The 23,857-nt window shown below is 39.2% G+C and overlaps 1 protein-coding gene across 10 annotated transcripts in view; it reads right to left on the bottom strand.

Annotated features, from left to right (window-relative positions):
- Window positions 1-23,857, bottom strand: part of tnrc6c1 (trinucleotide repeat containing adaptor 6C1) — a 253,511-nt gene that overhangs the window by 40,818 nt on the left and 188,836 nt on the right. For 9 of the 10 annotated variants that reach the window (XM_052033048.1, XM_052033057.1, XM_052033051.1 and 6 more), the window contains 2 exons: window positions 20,616-20,966; window positions 2,832-5,468 (listed from right to left, as the gene is read on the bottom strand). In XM_052033048.1, the coding sequence (XP_051889008.1) occupies window positions 2,832-5,468; window positions 20,616-20,966 (2,988 nt within the window). The remainder of the gene's footprint in view (window positions 1-2,831; window positions 5,469-20,615; window positions 20,967-23,857) is intronic. The other variant, XM_052033055.1, reaches the window with a different exon arrangement.

A 23,857-nucleotide genomic window follows, 5' to 3' on the forward strand; every position in this document is an offset into this window, starting at 1 on the left:
AGTATAATTTATGACTCAAAGTAAAGCAAAAATCAAAACACCTTCAGTGTCCAGGCTGTTTTTTTTTGCACGATAGTCACCATCTCATCATTAGTAATCATGGTTACATTTTAGAACTTAGTGTTGCAGATGATTCAGTTAACTTATTTTATCTTGATGAATTTCAAAACAATTCCATTATGTAATAGACACCCAATATTGTCCTATTACATCAAAATAACTTCTTGACAAGTAGCTAGATCCTCTTTTATCAAATTGCCTATTTGCCTTGCATAAATTGATAAAAGTAAACAATTAAAAATGGTACATTCATAGGAAAAAAGGACAGATAATCTGAACTCTAATTCAGATCCATGCTCATTAACGATGCTCTTTTTAGAATTGGTAATAAATGTACAAGCCTAATTGGTGTAAGTGCATGCAAATCCAAGTGCTAAGTATTCAGCAGTAATTGAGCAAATGATATGCAAATAGTTATCATTAAACAAGTTACTTGTTAATCATAGACAGTAAGCATTAGAAATTAGTCATGAAAACCATTAATTATTGCAATTGACTTTTGCTTCCGGAATTCTATTTTAACAATAAATTACATAGGATGAAAGATAATGATTTTTCTCTTAAGACCAACAATATTCTCACTTCAAAAATTAGGGACTGTAACACTTTGGAATTCATATGCATCCTTTCATACTGTGCCATTAATATACTCAATATAATTTGTTAAATAATATAATGCACAAGGCACAAGTCATAATGCGACTATTAATTATAAAAGTCAATTCTTCCTAATCTTCAATGATGCAAAACATACTACATAAAAAAGGGTAATTTTGCTTTATTTAAAAAAAACGTAACAAAAGCTACATAAAACAAAGCTTCAAGCAACCATAAGTATATCCTATTATTCAATCAATGACGGGAAGGTAGATCCATGGCAATGTCAATCTTAATTTTGAATCTTAACAAAATACACCTCAAATACAGAAGGTTCTTTGAGATCTAGGGACCCATAACCTGCATATTGTTGTCTTTATCCAACTTCATTGACACCTTGAATTTTATTCTATATTAAAACACCCTAAGATATCTAAGTTTTGAATATCCAAGTTAACTGAATGAAATGCATAGAGGCAAAAATATTTTTCTTTAAAAAATCAGCCAAGAGTACACAAAAAGTACAGTGGAAACATTTAGAATACGACTGCTACATTCAATGGCAGCAGAATTGTGGTACTTGCATTTTATCAGCTTTTGATTTCTACATACAAATGATTTTTGAACTAGAGTTAGTAATTTGCAATATTTATGCATTTGATAAAAGAAAATGGGCAGAGAAAAGTCATTTCTCAAGAATCATTTCTGGAGCAAAACTAAATTTTGCATACATGGAACCATTGATAATTTGATATCAACCTAGATACTGCAAGGCCAGAATGCATTTGTATTTTGGGCTGAAATTCTATCACGTCATTCTCCACACCAACACCCCCCCCCCCCCACCCCCCCACCATTTATGAGTGTCATTTTGTATATTCACCATCAGAAGCCCTTCTGCTGTCTGAGATTAAAACACAGGGCACAATAGGGTGCAGTATTTTACTTTTGTGTCACATAATGCCAATATATAGCACAATAGCAAAATAATGCAGCTGCTGAAAGTCAGAAGTGAAAATGCTACAAATACTTAGGAAGAGCTTGTGAAGACAGAGTTGGCGTTGACTTGACTTAAAACATTAATGTTAAATCAACAAATCAGTAAATCCTTCATTAAAATCTCTAATGAAAGATTTACAGTATAAAGCTGGGCACACAGAGTAGGGAGGATGCCACAAACAGGCTTCAAGGGAAAACAGACAGGCTAAGTGAATGAGCAACAAAACATGGCTGATGGAAAATAATGCAGAGAAATGCAAGGATATGTGTACAGGAGTAAGGATACATTTTTCTGCAATTACACAGGGCCCACGTGAAACCACATCCGGAATAAGTCCAATTTCCCATCCCCCAAGGGACAACATGCTTGCAAGAAGGAGTGCCGGAAAGGTTCAACACACCGTTCCTTGGGATGTGGTTGGGGGAGGAAGCAGGCAGGAAAAGGATTGCACTATAAGAGATTAAGAAGTCTGGGGTGGTTGCAGGGAGGGAGAGAGGTGGTCAATGCCTCAAAATAAACGGGTCAGGTGTGCGGAACTGAAATGAGAAGAAATTTCTTCACTTAAAGGTAGTGAATCTTTAGGATGCTCAACCCAAAAGGGTTGTGGAGGATTAGTCACTGAGTACATTCAAGGCAAAGTTAGATGGATTTTTAGATATTACAGGGATCAAGGAATATCAGATTAGTGCAGGAAATTGTCAAGGAGGCAGATGATCAACGACAATCTGATTGAATGGTGGAAGCAGTTGAATAGCTGTCTCCTGCTTCTATTTATGTGCTCAACCCCTCCCTCCTTAGATGACCGACTTGTATGGTATTTCCAGCATTTTATAGTTTATAAATTCCTTATGCGGGTCAACTTAACCACCCACCCATAATGATTCTCGTACAAGCCTTTAGAACAAGTCACTTGCCTTCCTCATTTTCAGACAAAAGTCTTGTGGGGCAAGGTTTGGAAAAAAAAAAGTGAGACAAAATTCACTTTACTGTTGCCCAAGTAACCATGTAGACCATCAATCAAATAACACTGAAAACAATCTGCATTTCTGTTTTGTATTAGATGAAGTGCATTTCAGACAAATTTCCAGATCTTAAGTATATTAATTTCTCTTGCCTATATTAACTCAACTATCTCATTTCTAAACATGTTAGTTAAAACAATAGTGATTCTTACCGGGAGCAAGTAGTGGAGAGCGGTTTTGCGTGGCAGATGATTGATGAGGCGGAGGTGGTTGCTGTTCGGTCACGGTATTGTTACTGCTTTGATTCACAGGATTGTTTCTATCCCACATGTTTACTGCCTTCTTGTAATTAGTTGGGTCTCCCCAAGCTGAGGTACCATCGTCTATCTCTATTTTGCGGCGAATAGATGGTGGAGAAGGCTCTTCCCAGCCCGTGGGTTCATTGTCCTTCTGTTTTGCAGACAAAGGTCCACCAACCCAACCCGAATTAGACTGTTTAACAGAAGCAGCCCCTCCCCAGGTGCTAACATTATTATCCTGAGGTTTATTTCCCCAGTTTTGTGGTACATTTGACTTTAAAGGCTCTCCCCAGCCTGTACTTGGGTTTGGCTTGCTGGTAGTACCATTACTCCATCCACTAGTCTGTGATCTGGTGGTCTCATTCCAATTCGGTGCAGATCTGTTATTTTCATTATCCCAACTAGACCCATTTTTCTTCCCTTCAGATAAAGGTCCTGTGGCAGAAGAATCAGTCCAATCCCCTCCTCCACTACCACCCCCTACTACTCCACTTCCTGATGCCCAGCCTTGATTAGTTTTCTGTCCTTCACCCCAATTCTGAGGCTTAGGCTTCTGAGAGTCCACCCAAGTAGGTGGCTTCTCCTCCTGACTAGGAACCCCACTCCAGGCATGGCCACTTTTGGCTGTAGCAGCAGCAGCATTAGAATTCGCAGAATCCCCCCATCCCCCTTGGCCATTGGATACTTTGTCTCCCCAACCTGTATTATTGGACATGAGTGTTGGTGGGTGATTTCCCCACCCAGATACTGTAGAGGTATTAGTACTGCTCATGCTGGACCCATCACTTCTCCCCCCTGAGTTTGAAGATTGGGCAGCAGCTGAACCCCAAGCCTCAGTTCCATTGTCACTTTTTCGCTCAGACCTAGGAGATTCTTGAATTTCCCAAGAAATGTTCTGCTTTACTGGTGTCTGGCCCCATCCAGTATTACATAAAACTCTAGGATCATGATCAGACTTTAATACAACACTCTGGACCAGCCCTTGTTGTTCAATTACTCCTTTATCAGTCTTTCGCCGGCTACCATTGTGTCTTCCTCCGTTTCTTCCAGTGCTTCCTTCATGATGGCTACCACCACTTTCATTACTCCCCTCACTACCAGTGGTACCTGATTCAGAAGGTTTTGCCCAAGAGTTAATTTGTTCATTACTTTGCTGCAAAACAGGAGTTTGGCTACTAACACAAAGGCCCTCCCATGTACATGATCCTTTTCCATTACCATTTGCTTCATTACTGGAATGCTGGTTAGACGGTTTTCCCCATTCTCCATTTACACCATTACTGGTGTTCCTGCTGGATGATGCGTTACCCCAAGCTCCATTGTTACTGGGACCAGAGTGCAAGCCCCCAATGGTACCAGCCCTCGTCCATGGCAGTACCCCAGGACTGGTAGGGGGACCAGAGTCCCAAGCATTGTTTCCAACATCCTTTTCCACAGCACTATTAGAATTGTTTGCTAATGTTTGCTTAGCACTTAAACTTAATGCAGAATTCACAGTGTCTCCATTCCCCTGACTAAATCCAGAGTTACCATTGGTGGCTGTAGGATTAGTGTGTGGCACTCCCCACACAGAGTTACATGAAGGATTGCTCATTCCTTCGCCATTACCTCCATTGAGCTGAGAAACTGCAGATGACCCACTAGCACCAGGAAGGTTTTGAAGATGGGATGGGTTTATTGCACCCATGCTTACAGTCATTGCCCAGCCTCCTGGTACAGAAACATTAGGCAGTCCATTTGCTTGCATTGCATTGATAGGGTTTGGTGAAGAGTTTATGGGGTTAGTGTTATTTGGTCCATCAGTGTTAAGGTTCTGAGGTTGTATGCTGAAAGACACATTCTGTGAAGTGGATGTTTGTATTTCTGTGCTTTCCTGCTGCAGCAAATTTCCCCAGGTATTTAATGTACCTGTCGGACCATTATTGGGGTTACCAAGATTCTGATCAATGGAATTATTGGAACTACAAACAGTTGAAGCATTTCCTCCTCCTACAGTTCCTTGAATTTCTTGCCCAACTACAGGCCAAGCAGCTGGGTTGGCATTGGGATTAAGATTCAGGTTAATGCCAGCAGTGGATGTAGAAGTGCCCCAACAGTTTGGATTTACACTCACGATGCTATCCATCTTTCCACTTCCACTGGTAGCAGAGCAGTGGACTATTCCAGGTGCAGACCCTGAGGCAACAGCCCACACCCTGGATGAGTTTCCATTTCCACCATTTGCTCCACCTCCAATGGCACTCTGGTTTGAACTGCTTTGGACAAGTGCCCCATTACCACCATTATTGCAATTTTTATTTTGTCCATTGAAGTTGCCTGGTGCACTCCCAGTAGCCATGCTACTAGTATCAGAGCCACAGTTTGAGGCAGAGTCAGTGTCTGTGCATTCTGAGGCAGTTTCAGTCTCGTTTCCAGAAATGGAAGGCCAAGCCTCTTTGTCACTTCCGTCTATAATCACTTTATCCCAGATGCTGTTTGGTTCACTTCTAAAGGGGGGTTGACCCCAGTGGGAATTTTCATAATGAGTTCCCAAACCACTGTGGCTGAGATCTGGAAAAGAACAAAGTATAAGAAGTAATTTACTACAAATTTAAAAAAACTGCAATATGCAATTTCAGACAAGTCCTTCAAAGACATTGCAAACCAACCTATTTGCATCAACTTGTTCTGATACAACTTTAAATCACATTGAAATTTGGTGAATCCTGGCCAAAAAGAAAACATAACTAGAACTGCAATTTAGTATCAGCTGCTAGCTGGTCATACTCCATTATTAGATGTCTAATCAAATACTTTAATAGCAATAGGCAAAAGCAATTTTTTTTCATACTCCAGATGCTCCAAGCAAAATATGAAATCCTAGAAATTCAAACAAATTCAACTACAAACAATTCTGACTGATAATGCTCCTGAACAGAACTTTCTATTCCTAAGAGGAGATGCAAGAGAATAATTTCAATGTACAATCTCAGCTATTCCTTCTGTCTTTTGGAGATGGTCTTCTCATGGTTAAATGTAGCCACTCAAAGTACTGTAGGCATAACCCTTTCTGTACACATTTTTCTTTCCAATGTTAAGGATAGATCCCATTTCCTTGTTTCAGCCACTGGAGCATGCTTAAAGCAAAACTTTACAACCCACTGAAAACATTTTCCTGGATTCTGTCTTTTTTGTGTGTTGGAAGTACCACTACTTCATCCACTAGTCTGCGATCTGGTGGTCGTATTCCAATTAGGTGCATATTGCACCTTGATGACATTGTTAAAATATATGGAGAGAATTAATTTATAGGAATTGAAAACTTCAAAATATTAAGCCTCTAATGAATCATATTTTATTTTTGTATCTAACTGCAATAAATGAAAGGAGTGTGACCAATTTACATGAAAAAAATAAATGAACATCACCCAAAGACAAACCACATATTATCAGAAGTAGTCAATGTTTCAGGAAAAACTTCTGCCCCTCCGCCATCAGACTTCTGAACAGTCCATGAACTCTACCTCATTATTCCTCTTTTGCACTATTTTATTCATTGTTTGGTAATTTATAGTAATTTTTATATCTTGCACTGCACTGCTGCCACAAAACAAATTTCACAACATATTAGTGATAATAAACCCAATTGTGAATATTGCTAAGCCAAAGCAGTTCTGTAGGTAGTATTGATCATTCAGATACTTGGACACTTAAATTACACAATTAAACAGAGTGCTTCAGCCAATTAAAGAGTATTAGAATTCACCTGCGTATCAGAACTATGGAGAACCACAGATGATCGGAAAACTCCCAAACCCCTTTTGAAACACTAGTCCAGCCTTGGCTGGCAAATTGTATTCATTTCTAGTCACCACATTACAAGTAGGATGTGAAGGATGAGGGTCCAGAGAAGATTTATGAAAATGGTTCCTGGAATGAGGGACTACACTTAAAGATAGATTAGAGGGGCTGGGATTGTTTTCTTTAAAATGAAAGCTGAGGGGAGATCTGATGGAGGGGCTTGGATAGAGTGGATAGTGGACGGGTTGAAGACTAGAGGTCACAGCAAAAACATAAAAAGGGGGTGAAAATTGAGAGTGACATGAGAACTTTCTTTTAAAACATTGGTTGGAATCCAGAATGCACTGTTTGCTGACATGGAGGCAGGTTCCATTGTGGCCTTCAAGAGGGAGGTGGATAGACATATCAGGAAAGATTGCCGTAACTACAGAGAAGGGGGCAGGGAGTGGAACTTGTCAGCATCGACACAATGTTGAATGGCCTCCTTCAGTGCTGTAACCATTCTATGTTTTATAAAATTATGACAAATCAAGCAGAGTCTACATGTTTTATAGAAGAGAAAGAGCACTTAACAAATTTGCTAGAGCTCTTTGAAGATAAAACAAATAGGCGGAAAAAGAGTAAACCAATAGATGTAACTTACTTGGATTTCGCAAAGGCATTTGCTAAGATGCCACAAAATGTCACTGAATAACTTGGGGCACCAGGGGTAATACATTCACATGGATAGGGAATTTGCTAACAGAAACTAAAGTCAGGATAAGTTGGTCATTTTAGGACAGCAATCAGTAACTAGTGCATGCCACAGAGATCAGGGTTGGGTCTTCAACTATTCACAATCTAAATTTATGACTATTGAGCTAGAAACAAGGGCACAAAGAACTGTGATGGGATATAGGCAGGTCAAATGAGTGGGCAAATAGTTTGGTTAATTTGGGAGAATGAGAGGTTTGATTGAAAAAGCAAAAAAAGTTAATTGAATTGAGAATACAAATCTTTGCAGTATAAAGAGACGCGGGTTTCCAAGTAAATGAAATAAAGAAATGGCATGCAGATGCACAAGTAGTTAGGAAGGCTTATGAAATGCTTTTATTGCAAAGGTTATGTCAATAAAAGTAGAGAAGCTTTGATGCAACTTCACAGGGTGCTGGTGAAACTAGACTTTGAATCACCAAACTTGGGGTTTTGGCCTTCATACTGAAGGAATGAAATACTGCATTGGAGTCGGAGCAGAGAATGTTCACTAGATTGAGTCCTTTAATGACGAGGTCACTGTATTGAGATATGTTGAGCAGGTTGGGCTATACTCACTGGGAGTTTTGAAAGATCACCTCTCATTCATCTACCCGAGATGTTCCAGTATAAGATTGAGGGAGATTGATGGGGGCACGATTTCAGAACAAGGGATCAACCTATTTAAGACCGAGAGCAGGTGGAATTCTCTCTCAGACTTTGGAATTCTCCACCCCAAAGATCTGTGGAGGCAGAATCATTGAACGTACTCAAGGTGGAGAATGATAAACATTCAAACCATATGGAAGTGGTATGGGGAGTGAGTGTGGGAGAGTGGAGGCAAGATCTGATGAATTATAATCTAAGTGGCAGGACAGGCTCAAGGGGCCAATTTAAATCCTACATTTCTTCGCGGAAGTAAAACTTGTTTAGGACATTAATTGTTGAGCAGATTCAAAAGAAAACTATTAAACTGATTTGACTGGTCAGATAATTCAAGCTGTCAAAAATAATTTTCACTGAAGCAGCCCTACTGCAATAATTTCTTCAGTGGTTTGAAATTATTCCTGCAAGGTTCAGAACTGTTCTCTCAAAGACAAGGTGGGACATTTCAAGAATGGGAAAAAAAGCTGTTCCTCAAATGAAGCAGTCACTACTACTCAGTAAATTATGACTGGACAGTAAAGCAGAAAAACAGAACTAACTCCTTTCATTGCTCCATGGTTGCATCCATCAATAGTGTTTGGGGAAAAAACACTTAGACCAACTAACCCACAACCACCACCGATACAAAAACCCTTTCCAGCAGGAACAGGTTAGGAGGAATTACAGCAGCAGGGTGGGAAGAAGGGAGTTTTACCATTGTTTTCTCTTCCCTTCATCTACTTAAATCAGGTGATGGAAGGCTGCATATCTAGAGGAATGGGAGACCCAATTTAGATGGCCACGTCATAATTTGGACGCCTCCCAATAACGAACACAATTGTAACTCCAGGAATCAGGTTCCTATCACAAGCTAAATGTTACAAAATTCAGCAAGATATTAGAAATCAAGGTGATTTTTTTTTAAGAGCAGGAATACCCTTCCACATCCAAGGTAATCTTAGACCTTCTCTCTCAGTGGGGCTCTTCTCTGATCATGATTGACCTTGACTGGCCCTGTCCATATATACTTCCTTACTTTGCAATTATTGGTGCCCTCTGCTCTCTGTGGAGGCATTGGTTTTGGAGTAGCCTCTCCCACATTGTTTAAATGAGGGCTCAAAGTTTGCTTTTCTATCACCTTTTTTACCTTTTAATTTTATCTTTGTATTCTTCCCTCTCCTGAAGGAAAAGAGACAAAACTTTCTAGCACAACATTTGTGGCCATTTATCAAATACAAACTAAGACTGATTTGAAGGCTCTTTACTATAACAGAGATTACATTGCGTTTCCTACAAAAATAAATGCATTCAATTATTTATGCACTGCTTGAGCCACAAAGATCAGTGGGATTCTTGTCTTTTTTCATTTCCTCGCCCAAGAACACTAATGCTAATTGTAATGCTGCAGCATCAGTTCATAAATTATAACTAGGGATTAAATCCATGACCTCCTGCTTTAGATGGAATAGTTTCAAAAGGGCTTTGTACAAGCTTTCCAGTTTCTATGATTAAAATGTTCAAATTCATAAACATTTACAAGTAAAATTGAGAAAGCAAATTGAATTTTTTTCCCCAATTACTTGCATGTTGCAAAGAAACTTTGTTTTTGCATATCAACTATATTGTTCATCATTTTATGAAAATCAAAAAATCCACAACTTCATTATGGCAAATTATTTTAAAACTTGCTTGTTATTAAAAAGATACCATTAAAAACTTGCAAGTTTTAAAATAAAAGTCACAGGAGACTTAACCAATAACAAGACATACTGAAACTGAAAATTAACCACAAAACTTGCATGGTTTGTAGAATCTTTCATATAGCACACTGATCCATCAATCACAAAAGAACAATTCCAAGATATCAAACTTCCATATTCTTATGAACTTCAGTTTAAAATCTACATTGTCTAGTCTAAGAAACTGAGAATACTGAGAAACTGGCATGTCTTTATCAAACCTTTATTGTCAATTGAAGTTTTAACTGACAAAATTACAAATACCATCAAAACTTAAACATCTATATATTGACTTTATTACTGTGTTTACACAGGATGCAGTATCCCTTTAACAAACAACCGAATCTCAAGACGCCATTTTCTCAGTTTCAACAGCCAACTATTTCAGAATGTACGCAGCAGCTTTCTAATGTAATGCAATACATTGAGAACAAAGCAGCAATTACTTGGCATTTTTCTGATCCACAGGGGACTGCTGTCGAAAATTACCTAACTGAAGGTGACACCCAACCATTCCTGGATATGCTACATTTTGTGCAAAGTGCTTTCGGGTCTGCACCTATTCTTGCCTGTGTTGTTTCAATATGTCGGCTGTGTGCAGCTTAAGTCTCATCCTGCCTGCATGCTAGACACTGTAGTATAAGCTGTTGACTACTTGCACTTACTGAAAACCAGCCCGCCCCACTTGCAAATGCCCTTTTGGAAGTGGGATTCAATATAAAGATATCAACAGCAAAAATCTAGCTTTATTATCTAATTACTGATGACATTAAACTCATCTTCCTTTCTTTAAATTCTTTGACTGTCACTAAACATTTTCTTCTGGCAATGCAATTAGCACCAGCTGGTTTTTGAAAGTCAGCCAAAAAAACAACCGCATTCAGTGGTTGGCTGCATGCAAATAAGCTTCTGTTTTATGCCATTTAAAAACATCAGCCATCGTTGTTTCGCATAGCGTTATAGCACTAACATTCAATATGGAACAAATATATACATGGAATTTAAGGTAGTTTCAAGATTTATTGTCTAACCTGGTTGACACTGGATCTAAGAATTAAAAGGACAAAAAATTCAAGAAATCTATTACTTGAAAAAGTAGTTTAAAAAAGCAAGCACGTTCTACTCCTAAGCACATTTTATTTAATGCTTGCTGAATTATGCCCACAAGAACATTCTGAAGTCCCTGGATGGAAAGGCACATTTTATGGTTTAGCTACAGCTTGTCAACATATGCCGATATCTGCACAGGTTAGTATGAACAATAGCTCCACTAACAAAACATCTTTATTGCTGGTATAACTGTAAATTATAATAGAATCTGCAAGACAGACCAAGGCAGGAGAATTCATCACGTTGTTCAATTGCCAAGGTGAACTGAAGGTCATGGAAACCTGCCTATCATTGAGCACAAACATGCAACTTGGTTGCTAGGCCACAGCACTTGTTATCCAGATTGCCGTGTAAACTAAGCCTACAGCTTTAGGCACCATCAGGTTCTTTGGAATTAGGAGTGTATCCAGCTGCTACACGAATCCATAGTGCAGAAGAAATTGAAACAATTTATGAAGCCAAGATATATGCAGCACATCTGCACAGTAACAGAAGACACTTAAAATGCTCTTATATCATTTGTGGAGGAATATCTGATGTTTTGGAAGTAACGTACTGTCAAATATGATCCATTCACATTACCTGTACAAACAGCTGCACAAGGTTACATTATTTATACAAATATGCACACAAATGTTCCATTCAACAATATTCTGCATTTAGATAGCACTGTTTTATTGTAGTAAAATATCCCAAGGCACTTCAGAAGGTAAATAAGACAAGAATTCCCACAGTCAAAAGGAGATAATAGGTCAGGCAATTATTAAGCTTGGTCAGAGGTGCATTTTAAATATCATAAAGAGAAATCTGGAGAAAGAGAGAGAGATAAGATCAGAAATAAGGTTTACGGAATTGAAGGGAAGTGAACTCATGAAACTGGAGGTACACAGAGCTATGGAGGGACAGGGGCATAAGCAGATTTGAATACAAAAATGAGATAAAAATTAAGGCACTGATGGACAAAGGCAATGCAGTCCCACAGACAAAATGAGATTATTCAGGGCCCATGCTGGATAAGAACATTTAGGGAAAGTAGAAAGGGAAGGTTGGCAGATGAACTTTGAAATAACTGAAAATAACAAAACTATGGATGAACTAAATTAGGGGCACAGGTGTGTGATGTTATGATGATGATAGTGGACTGCTTGTGATAGACAGCCTGTGGAGTTCAAGGTCAAATAGGCCATTGAGACTACAAACAGCTCAACTCAATCTGAGGTATTGGCAGATGAGGAGGACAGAAATGACGACTCGAGGACAATGGAATCCATTGGCTTCAGTCTTTGCAGCTCAACTGAAGGAAATTTTGGTGCATACAGGACCACATAACAGTCAGGACCATTGATAATATTGGCAGCAGAGGAATTAAGGTAGTAGTTACAGTGAACTGGGAGCCATCATACATGTGTCTTTGCTTGATTTTAAAGAGGGTTACGATAAAGTTCAGAAATACAAGGGCAGTAAGGTTTATTGTTTCTGAAGCAAACAATACAGGGAAAGGATAAATGCTGTTGAAGGATGTTCCCTTGCTACCAATGTAGAATCTTGCTACCAATTCTACTCATAGTAGAATCTGGCAAGGGTAATCATACTCAGGTGAATGGAGAACCACTGGAAAGGAATGGAACATTCAAATGCATTGAGGGAGACAGGAGGAAAGTCCTCCACTGTTAAAGGATATGGAAGAGGGACAGAGAGCACCCAGGTGTTATGGCCCATGTTGGGAGCAACAACTAGAGCAGGCAAGTACTTCTTTCTGGAGAATAACTGCCTCACAGTTCATAAAGAACACTACCACAGGTTTTATAATCTTTGGATTATTACCCAAATCATGCGCAAATTGGCACAGGGATTAGTCAATAAGGAAAACAAACTATCCAATGTGCATACAAATAGATTTATTTTGTAGCCACCTGCACCAGTACAGAGACAGGAAGAAAATGCATCACTTAGATGGACTCTAGTTGAACCAGACTGAGACTAGAGCCCTGGCAGAAAGGACAAAGAGGGCACCTATAAGACTTAACTAGTAAACCAAGAGGAAGCAAGGGTGGGATTCTTAGGAAAAGGATCATTAATTTTTATTTCTAAAATAAAAATTGAATCATCAGTTATAATTTAGGCAATGCAAGTGGTGGGAAAACTACAAGTATTTAAATCTGGAGAGAGAAAAATGTGATTTTGTGTTGTTTACATAAGTACAGCAGGTTAATGTTCTGTGGGCCAAATAAGTGTACTTTATACAACTGTTTAAAGTACAGAAGGAGAAAACTAAATGAACCACAGGCTGGAATTCAACTAAGGAAAATATATGGTGGTTAACGGTGAGGTAGGGCTACAAAATACAGTCAGGTATACAAGTCAGTAGGACAAACAATGAAGGGGAATAATTAAATGCAAAAATATTTCAGTGATATATGATGCAAGTAGAGAGTGAATTCTTTCCCTGATGGCAGCCATTAAGAAAAAGTGGTAGAATGCACAAGTGCAGAGGCAGGGCAGTTCTAACAGAGAATTTACATTCCCAGAGACTGGGATAAGTATTCTAAACTCATTGAAAGGGAGTGAATTTCAAGGTGTTCCCAGGATAGTTTCCTGTAACGTGTCCCAGAACCAAGACCAGAACTGACCATATTAGATTAGTAATGAAAAATGAATTAGGTTTAGTTCACAGCCTAATGAGGTGTGAACATTTATCCAATGGTAATCATTACGTGATCATGTTCAATTCGAGTGTAATATGAATAAGAGCTTAGATTCAAATTTCAGCAAGGCTGACTTTAATGCTAATATGGTCTATGGTGAACTGGACAAGTCTGCAAACCAGTAAAATGACAGTGAATCATTGCGAGGTGTTCAAAAGGGAACAGAGTAAGTACATACATCTGAAAACCAAATGGCACATTGGTACAAATAGCTGTGGGCAACTAGAAGCTAGAGACAACAAAAACGAAAAGAAGTTGTACATAGGAAATGCCATGCTAGGAATAGATGCTGCTGAAGAACAAATGACAAAATAGGTAGCAACAAAAAGTAAAATGAGAATGATACCAAATGATTAGGAAAACGCTGGTGCACAGATAATACTTTCAGAGCTCTAAGTCGCTGTTAATTTGTTCATTGCAGCATATAACCAAAGGGCTTTACATTGAATACCGCTCAGAGAAACATCCTCTACTTGCCTGCCCCACAATCATAATGATCCATGCCAAATGGGTCATTTTCCAAATATCAGGAGCTATCTGTCAGTGAAGGTAGATACTGAAAATGAAATTCACCACTATCTCCAGTGAGCCAGCACACTTAGTCATCATAGGAAATGGTTTGAAAATCAAGGTCTACCGGGCAACAGAGGTCTTCCTCATACTACAGGGATGCATACTACCTCCAAGCAAGCACCTTGAAAGCACTGAATGTGTACCAAGGCTGTTTCCACAAAATCCTCTAAATCAATTAGCAGGATAAGCAGATCTGCAATGTCCCAGGCCCCTGCAATCTCATCCATAATGAGGGATAATATCAAAGAACAAGTCATGTCACCTGCATGCCTGACATCAGACTCCTGAAACAAGCCAACATTCCGAACAATGTCAAGTAATAAGTTTTCAGGGAGTGAGAACAGACAAAATTCAAAAGATGCTTTCAAAGCTTCCTTGAAGAATTTAACATCCTCATTGAATCGTGCAAATCTCTGGCCCATCGTCACTCAAGATGGAGGAGCAGCATTTGAGAAAGCATTGAGCACTTCAAGTCTCTCACACAGGAGCACATGGAAGCAGTAGACAATTGCCCAAAGAACACATCCAAATGCCCCAACCACCTCCTGCGCCACTTGCAGTAAAATTTGCAAATTATGCAAAGGACTCTTCTGTGGTGTCTGAGGTTACCACAACCTCCACTGACTGTCCATGAAGTAACAGGGAAAGCCAGCTAGGAGAGAACAGAGATTCATGGCAAAGTTGCTTTCCACCCTGAGTCATTGAACATTCCAGTGCCACCTCAAGGAAAGATGAATGGTTTCATACTGTTTAATGTTCTCTGTTGTTAATGCACAATTGTCAAGTCAATGACTGATACCGGAAATTTCAGGCCTTCCAAATTGATGGGTTGTTATTTGCGTAATAACCTGGCCTCTGGTTCAACAAGCATCAAGGTCTCCTTTTACCTTGAGACAAAATTTGAAATTCAAAAAAAGCTCACCACAAAATGTCTACTCTAGCACTTATCCCAACTTTGCAGCAGGTGACAAGTCAAAACGTTCCTGGAATTGGGAACTTGGATCCAAGGCAAGCACCATGCTTGACTATTTAGGCTCCTATGGCTTTTCTGCATACCCCTCCTCTGTTAGCTGCTCAGCCAAAATGGGCAGGCTGACAGCACATGGCTCATGGGCGAGATAATATTTTAGACAGCAGAATGCGAATTAGCGATAACAGAATATTCAATGGTTAGGTGCAGATATTAAAAAAATGGTTTGCCAAGCACCTTTAAGTGCTAAATGTGCAAAATTCATTTTTACCTGGAGTACATCACACTCCTGAAAATTTGGGCAAAATTGCCCCAATCACAAAATTGGACCAGCCACAAGGCACGCTCTATTCACATTGGATTGTTTGACCCATTCCTATAAACCCCACTGCCACCCATAAGGTCATGAATGGAAACTGAAAGCTCCACATTGAGCAGCATGAATCAGTTTTGGTAGAATTAGAAGCATAACACTTGTCTTGCTATTTTAAAGGATACTGTATTCTCATCAGATGATCTGACAGGGCAGCTTCAGAGATGAGTACTGATCAAAATCTAGACTGTACTTAAAATAACATGGAGAATTTTTTCCCACATTTAGCTGCTGAGATATTCATTTCATGGATGCCTCAACAGTAGTACTCCTGTCATTAGCCCATTATTAGAGCCACTTTCATGGCCATGGCTGACTATGCACAATGGGTCAGGAACCTTAGAGCAGGAGGCAAAAGGTATACTCATCTGCAAAGAATCAATTTCCAGTCTTCAGAAGCGCAACATCCTACCTAGACTTCTCCTGAAGGACAACGTATTCACAAGCTCAAATTTTCCCAAGGATGTCACCATAGATGTGGCATTCTGCAGGAAAACTTTGTCCATCCTCTTGTACCTGGATTCTGTAGAGTCAAGTTCTATTGATGCTTATCACATCCTTATCACAGGAACTTAATATTCTGAAAACAATACATTTAATGAAGCCATCTCCTCTGCTCTGCAGTTTTGACAATGGCATGCAGACCACCTCGATGTGCCTTTTGAAGACAAAACTACTTTCTAAATTCTTCCACTGTGCAGAAAATTCTCACTCCTGATGGAGACTTCTATCATTTCCTGTTGGGCTGTTCATATGGTGGGTCTGCTGGGCCCCCAGGATTGCACCTTCCTGGCAGCTATCTCGTTATCAGGATCTTTTATGTTCTTTTTGAGTGAATGCGAGAGTTGCCTCCGCTAACCCTGTTGCTACTGCCTGGCTACCATGAGAGAAGTGCTTAAGTGAGATTGGGGGGGGGGGGGAGGGGGGTGAAGAAAACACAAAGACCAGTTTTAGGGCTCATTTCTGGGAGTGTTTTTGAAAGGAATATGTTATTACCATTAAATGCAGCCATTTTTCGGGGCACTGAAAATTTCTGACTCATATGCTCCACAGAATCAATCCCATAGTGTTTGAAATGTCATACGTGCTTTGCAAAATACAAAACAAGTGCAAGCATTTCAGATGGATAAGGACACTCACTGAACCAGAAAGACTAACAATGTACCTGGATTCATTCCTCTTCTGGAGTCACTGGATTCCATTAGTGTAGCAGCAGGGATAATACAGTACCTGACAATCCGAAGAAAAATATATGGCGCTATACAGCAACTTCTGTTGAAAAGGCATTTAAAACATTTGATGTGGATGGGGCTGTTCTTCACCTTCCACCAAGCCATGTGACCTTCCAACATTTACTATCAAAGCTCAAAGTTTGTATGGCCAAACTACCTGGACCACTGAGACTCAGTATAGCAATAAACTATTATTACAATTGAGGGAAAAGGAACAAAAAAAATGAAAAACTTCAGAAGTTGCACACACAAAAGGAACATTACAAAGAAAATATAGCCTATAACTTGGCTCTCATAAATAAATGTACACTTCTGCATGCTGGCCATTTTGTGGCTGTGCAAAAAAAGCAGATGGTTAATTAACCATGACAATAATCAGCTTTAAGTTTGTGACGCAATTCCTTGCTATACAGTTAACTCATCATAACAGATAAAGCTAGGATTCTTGAGTTAATTATTTCAATTTCTCTTAAATCAGTTTTATTCTAAGCAACAAATCTTGCCAAAGCAACAAAAGCTTTAAATTGTTCCATAAACAGCGAAAAAGTTGGCAACATCCAATGAACAATCAAGAGCCACTGAACCAAGCATTACACAATTTTCCAAAAACTTTAATCAAATCACACAAACATAGAAATCTGTATACAAGAAACAAAACTGCTAAATTTATTCAGCCTGTAACAGCTTAAACCCACCTTTACAGGAGATGGATAATATTTCCCTTCAGTGTTGTGATCCTGTTTATAGTGGAATTTGTTCTCATTTGCTGCAATACAAACCTGTGATAGATGTGTACTGAACAGTCTCCTTTAATTCTTTTCACTTGTCTCTATACACAAAATGAAATACTTCCAAATGCGTGGGGTTCTGGGCGATGGAGAGATTGCAAATTAAAAAAGTCCACATTTTCTGAAGCTAGGTAATGCAACACCAAGGAATTCCTACATTTGAAATACATAGGCGTTAGATCAAAGGCAAGCTATTTTTCAAATGCAAGTGCTAAAATATTTTCTTGCAAACGTTTAAAATACGAAAAACCTTTGATTTTGTGTTTTTACTGACCACAGAACATTAATTGACTTAAGTACTCAGTTGTAATGTTAAAAAAAAATGCAACAGCCAATTTGTGCATAGTAATGTTCCACAAATAGCAAAGGAAGAAAAACTGAATATTCAAGTTTTTTGGTGATAGTTTGAATGAAGTCAGATTGTCAGCCAAAAAAACTCCATCTCTTTTCTGGATAGCACCATCACATCCTTTACATGCAAGGAGAGATTGCCTGGATTTCAGTTGGATGTCTCATTGCAACTGACAAAGATGGATTGGGGTTTGTTTTCTGAAAAGTTATTTTAGCATAGCTTCAAATTGCAACTTTTCTGTGAAAAAGAGAAACTGATTAAATTCCAAAGGAAACATTAGATACTGCTTGAACAAATTCAGAGTATGCTTGCACTTCAAGCAATGGTTGAGCTTCTTCATTCAAAGTACACGCAAACAAAGACTGTTGATTTAGACACTTGATCACCAAAATGATATTTGTGATAATCAAGTTACAAGTTCTTTACATTGAGTGAATTTAAAATGAGATGATACCGATCTAGTATTTCAAAGTGCCTTTTTCCATTATAACTTTGCCTATGTTAATCATTGACAATTCCTTCCACTAGGAATGTCAGAGACATTCTCAGAATGTTGACAAACAGATGTCAATTATGTGAGGTGTTTTGGTCTGAACATGATTTTTTTTCTCTCTGAAATGAGTTTTTTTTAATCTTTTGGTCAATGTTACATAGTTTTTACGTATGGCCTTCAGCTCTTACATCAAACATCTTCACTGTTGCCACTGCATGGCTTGGAATGAATAACATCCTGCAACAGCCAAGTTTTCTTACCATAGTATTTCATAGCAACTTCTACAGATCTCACTTTCGCTTCCACTCCTTTTGTTCCCTCTAACCAAAGTCGTGTGGAATGGAAAACAAACAAGTTTACACCCATATGTTCCAAGGATTATTGTTCCACTACTTCTGGCAGCATGATATTGAACGTTAGACAATGTTAATTACACAACTATTTTTGTGTACCATTCACAATTAACAAAATTACACCAGCATGCAACAATTTTAAAGTATTTACAAACTGTAAATGGTATTCTTGATCCAAAGTTTAATCTAAGAATAATCTATCCCAGAAGGTCAGGAAGCAAGATCATTGAGGGTATTCAAAAAGTTGAGACAAGAGACTGCAGATGCTGGAATCTGGAGCTACAATCCACTAGAGGAAGTCAGTGGGTCGAGCAGCAGTGGGAAGAAAGGGTCCCATGGCAGAGTTTTGGCCCGAAATATCGACAATTCCTTTTCTCCCACAGATGCTGCTTGACCCGCTGAGTTCTTCCAGCAGATTGTTTGTTATTCAAAAAGTATACATGTTTGAAAGATAAGAGAATTCAATTTTATGGGGAACTTACACAGAAGAGCTATGCCCTTAAGTACATCAGCCACGATCACATAGAAGGGTTGGCTTGAGTTGCTGAGTGGCCTACTCTAATTTTCTTAGATTCCTATGACCTCCGAAGAGCGAGGAGACAAGTAACAGAATGGATTGTTAGATGCCTTCAAAGCCACAAGAGGAGACTGGAAGGGTAGCAATTTGCAGTGGAAGGTAGTGGTAAGTAACGTTCCACATGGATCAACAATGGGAGAATTGCTGTTCACAATTTACATGAATAATTTACTTCTAAAACGCTGCATGATTAAATATGGTGGTGGGGTTGGGGGGGGGGGGGGGGGGGGGGGTGGGATAGTCAATACCGAGGAAGTCTGCCACAAATTATAGGACAACAACATTAATAAACTAGAAGGGCAATCGTCAAATTAAGTTTGACACGAATGCAAGGTTGTACATTCTGGCATGAATAAGAGAGATCATTTATTACTTAGAAGCTGAGTGTCCTGGTTGAGTTGAGGAACATATGGAACTGGAATACAAACTGTCTATGATCCTTTGTTGTTGACTCTTAAACACTCTGAATTGGCATAAATGGGTCACCCATGTTCTCTCGGGCAATTAGGAGATAGCCAATAAATACCAGCCTTGCCAGCCATCTCCATATTCCAAGAAATGAATAATATAATTCACCAATCATGAAGTGTGTGTGAGCTTAGCAAGGCCATTAAAAAAAGTTTACTTCCATTGAGACACAAGAACAGAAGCAGGAATAGGCCATCTGGCCCCTTCAGCCTGTTGTGCCTCTGATATTTCACTTCAGAACCACTTTCTCCACATTAACATTGTATTCCTTGATTTTCTTAAAATCTAAAATCTATTGATCACATCTTGGATCAGGCAGCATCTGCTGAGAGAGAAATAAAGTTGATATTTTTGAAAGTTGCTTGACCTTCTGAATATTCCTGGCATTTTTTTAAATTTCAGATTTCCAGCTGGAAGGAGTCAGGAGGTGGAGGGGGTGGTGGTGATAGTGGTATTTGAGGAGGGGTGGGTTGAGGTTGAGTAACCCCAATAACGAAAGCCCAAGTAATTTATTTTCCTTACAAGTCTCCCAAGTTATGCCTCTAGTTTGTCTTCTTAATGTCCTGCACCCAATCTTCCCCATTCATGTGAATGGAATCACATTCCCCAGTGCAAGTGCTGGGAGACTGCCACAAGTTTGTGCTCCACCACTGAACTCAGAGTTCAATACTGGGTGACAGTTCTATGCATAACTGCCAGAATTTCCCCATACGATTTGGTCCATTGGTTTAAATTCCAAGCTTTTGCAGGACAAAAAAGTCTATTACTTAACTGCTTAATAATTTGTAGTTTGAAGAGTACTCTTACCAGTCTGTCCTTTTCCAAGATGTTGGAGTTGCTGTGGTCCACTGGATGTCTGTTGAATGCTGTGCTGTGAAGAGTTTGCTGCCACTTGCCCTGTACCTTGTGCTAAACTATTGCTGATGGCAGTCCCAGGTGGCAGTGGCTGCCCCCTCTTCAATAGCTGCTTCTGTTCTTGATGCCGGAAGCGAGGTGGCACTTCACGGGGTGGGTAACGAGACAAGGCCTGTTGCTGACAACTGGTAGAAGGTCGCTTGCCATTGCTTCCACTGCTGTTAGTGATAGTGGTAGTGGAAGTGCTGTTGGAGGAGTTGGCAGGCTGTGGCTGGCTTTGACTGGTCTTGGTAGTTTCTGGCACTGTCAGAGACACAAAACAAGTATTTCTTGACAATTTAAAAAGTAAAAAATGTTTCTAATTTTCTACATTTTCAAATTATTTCTTTAGGTTTAGAACTGTAGTCTGTACATGGTAAGAGTTTAAGTCAGATCACCATATTTGAATGTGCTACAATTAAGTGCCAATGGAAGATCCATACAATTTTTAATAATTAAAACAGGAAAAGTGAAATAGATTTGCATTAAGGACAACTATTAAGGCAACTCTTAACAGTACATTCAATTGGATATGGAGAAATACCATACTTCATAAACAATGAAGGTATGGAGGATCAGCAACCCAAGTACAAGTAGGGATGGACTGCACTCAGCCTGCCTCAATCACTGTATGTGCCAATCCCATGATTGTGCTAAGCTTTTGTGATCTTATGACTTTCAATGTTCTGCCATGGTTGCTGCCTCAGCTTTTCTGCGAAGCATAGTGGGTTGTGAGAGATGGCAAGGACATAAGCAGCAGATAACAGAACCCATCTTCAGACAGCCTAGATGATCTTCTGCCTGCTCAATCCACTATTACTTTCACTGTTTTCAAACATCTCTAATTATGAGAGACATTTAGTGATAGTAGTTGAAACAAGTGGATAATGTAGTTAAAATAATACATTCACCTTTACTTTAACTGACAAAATTAAAAACAAAGTTTAAAGTCACTTGTATTTTCAATAAAAATCAGCAGCCCAATTCAAATGAATAGTGCTATGCCAGATGCACCAGCTATAACTGGCATAAGCCAAGAGGGCAGATACAAAGGGCATGGTGGTAGTGAAGGAAATCAGGACAAGGGAAGGAGTTAGAAAACAGGATGCTGGTGATCTCCTGTGATGGTGCAGGTTAGATATCTCCAATGGTGAGCACAATTTATTTTCTTTACAAGATGAATGTCATCACCATGTATGTCCCTACTTGGAAATCATGTTGGGACAACGAAAGTGCCTCAAGTGCCCAGATGAATTTTCCAAATTGTATTAAACAACCAATGAAAAGTCATTACCATGCTTCATTCATGGAACATTTTTCAACTGCATTATGTTGAAAAACACCAAAGGACTATGTAATTCAATTTCAAATGAATAACTGCTAGGGGAAAATCTTTGTTAGGGAGCAGAGAGGTATGTAGTTTCCTTAGTCAAGGAGTACTTAATTTAGGAACATTGATATGAACCTTGAAAAAAAACTTTGCTTGAACACTTAGATGCGTACAAACAGTGATTATATTTGAAATTACAAGCAAAGCCCAAATAAAGACCTTTGAAAATGATCATCACGTTTATACAGACAATGACTGGTCTCTCAACTTTGAACATGTATGAATACATTTGTTCAAATCTATGTTCACAGTAATTGGTAGGAACTTAGGGAGTGTTGTAGAACAGAGGGACCCAGGAGTACAAATACATGGTTCCCTGTAAGAAGCGTCACAGGTAGACAGGGTGGTGAAGGCAGCTTTTGGCACGCTGGTCTTCATCTGTCAGAGCGTTGAGTACAAGTTGGGGTGTTGTTGCAGTTGTACAAGACATATATTTGATACTGTGTTCAGGTTTGGTCACCCTGCTATAGGAAAGGTGCCATTAAGCTGGAAAGAGCAGACAAGATTTATGAGGAAGTTGCCAGGAAGAAGGACTCAGTTATAGAGCAGGGTAGGATTTTATTCATTGGAGAGTAGGAGAATGAGGGTCAATCTTAAGGAGGTGTATAAAATCATGAGGGGCAGAAATAGGGTGAATGCAATCCGTCTTTTTTTCCCAGGGTTGAGGAATCGAGAACTGGACGGCATAGGTTTAAGGTGGGAGGGGAGAGATTTAATAGGAACCCAAGGGGCAACTTTTTCAGCAGAGGAAGTGGATGAGGCAGGACATTAATAAAATTTAAAAGACATGGACAGGAAAGGTTTAGAGGGATATGGTTCAAATACAGGCAAATGGAACTAGCTTAGATGGGCAGCTTGGTCGGCATGGACTGATTAGGCCGAAGGGCCCGTTTCCATGCTCTATGGCTCCATGATTGTGAACAAGCAAAGATAACATGACCAAGAGGTGTTCTGGAAAGGTTTATCAAAAGGCATGGGGAACAGGCTACATGGAGACAGATGAGAAAAAGGACAATGTTAATTGGATTCTAATGAACTTTTGAGATGTGTATCAAAGCTCAAAGCCACGAAACACTGAAGTGATCAGGATAAGATCAATGTACCGGAGAAAGGTGCAAGAGTGAACAAAGGGGGGGAAAATGACAAGAAACAGTAAAGGAGCAAAATTAATGTCAAACAATCTGCTTTAAGAAAATTGTACATCAAAATTAAAGTGGAATAATTTTGTGTTGAAATAATGCACACAGTCATGAAATATTAAAAATTCTATAACAAATCAGGTTTTTTTTTAAAAAACCTTGTTGCAACTGCATATTCTGCTTCCACAGGAAATGACTAACCCAAGTATGGGAAAATTGGCAAGGAAGTGAAGCTAGAAGTCACAATAACCAAGAATTTGCACCTTTTTTTTTTGCTTGACGCTCCTCTCCAGTGCTATAAAAATCCACAGAACCCTTGGCAGGAGTCTCAATGCAGAGAAAAATCAAGTCAGTTTTATGTATGCTTGCCACATAGACAGATGCATGAACATCTTCACATTAGACTATGGTTGTCCAGGAAGGGATAGTTTGTGAATCCAAATCAGAGGCAAAAAGTGAATACCCTAAGATCTGATTGAGATTCCAACAGCAAGAAAGTAACTTAAATACAAGCCTGTATAGTCTGAGCAATGGCTAATGGAGATTCAGCTGAAGAAGTGCAAAGCTCTACCCCAATAAGGTGGCACGGAAATGGAATGAGGGTAGAGGTCTGGACTAATATCAGA

Source organism: Pristis pectinata, chromosome 18 (genome assembly GCF_009764475.1).
Source record: "Pristis pectinata isolate sPriPec2 chromosome 18, sPriPec2.1.pri, whole genome shotgun sequence".
NCBI classification, from domain to species: Eukaryota; Metazoa; Chordata; class Chondrichthyes; order Rhinopristiformes; family Pristidae; genus Pristis; species Pristis pectinata.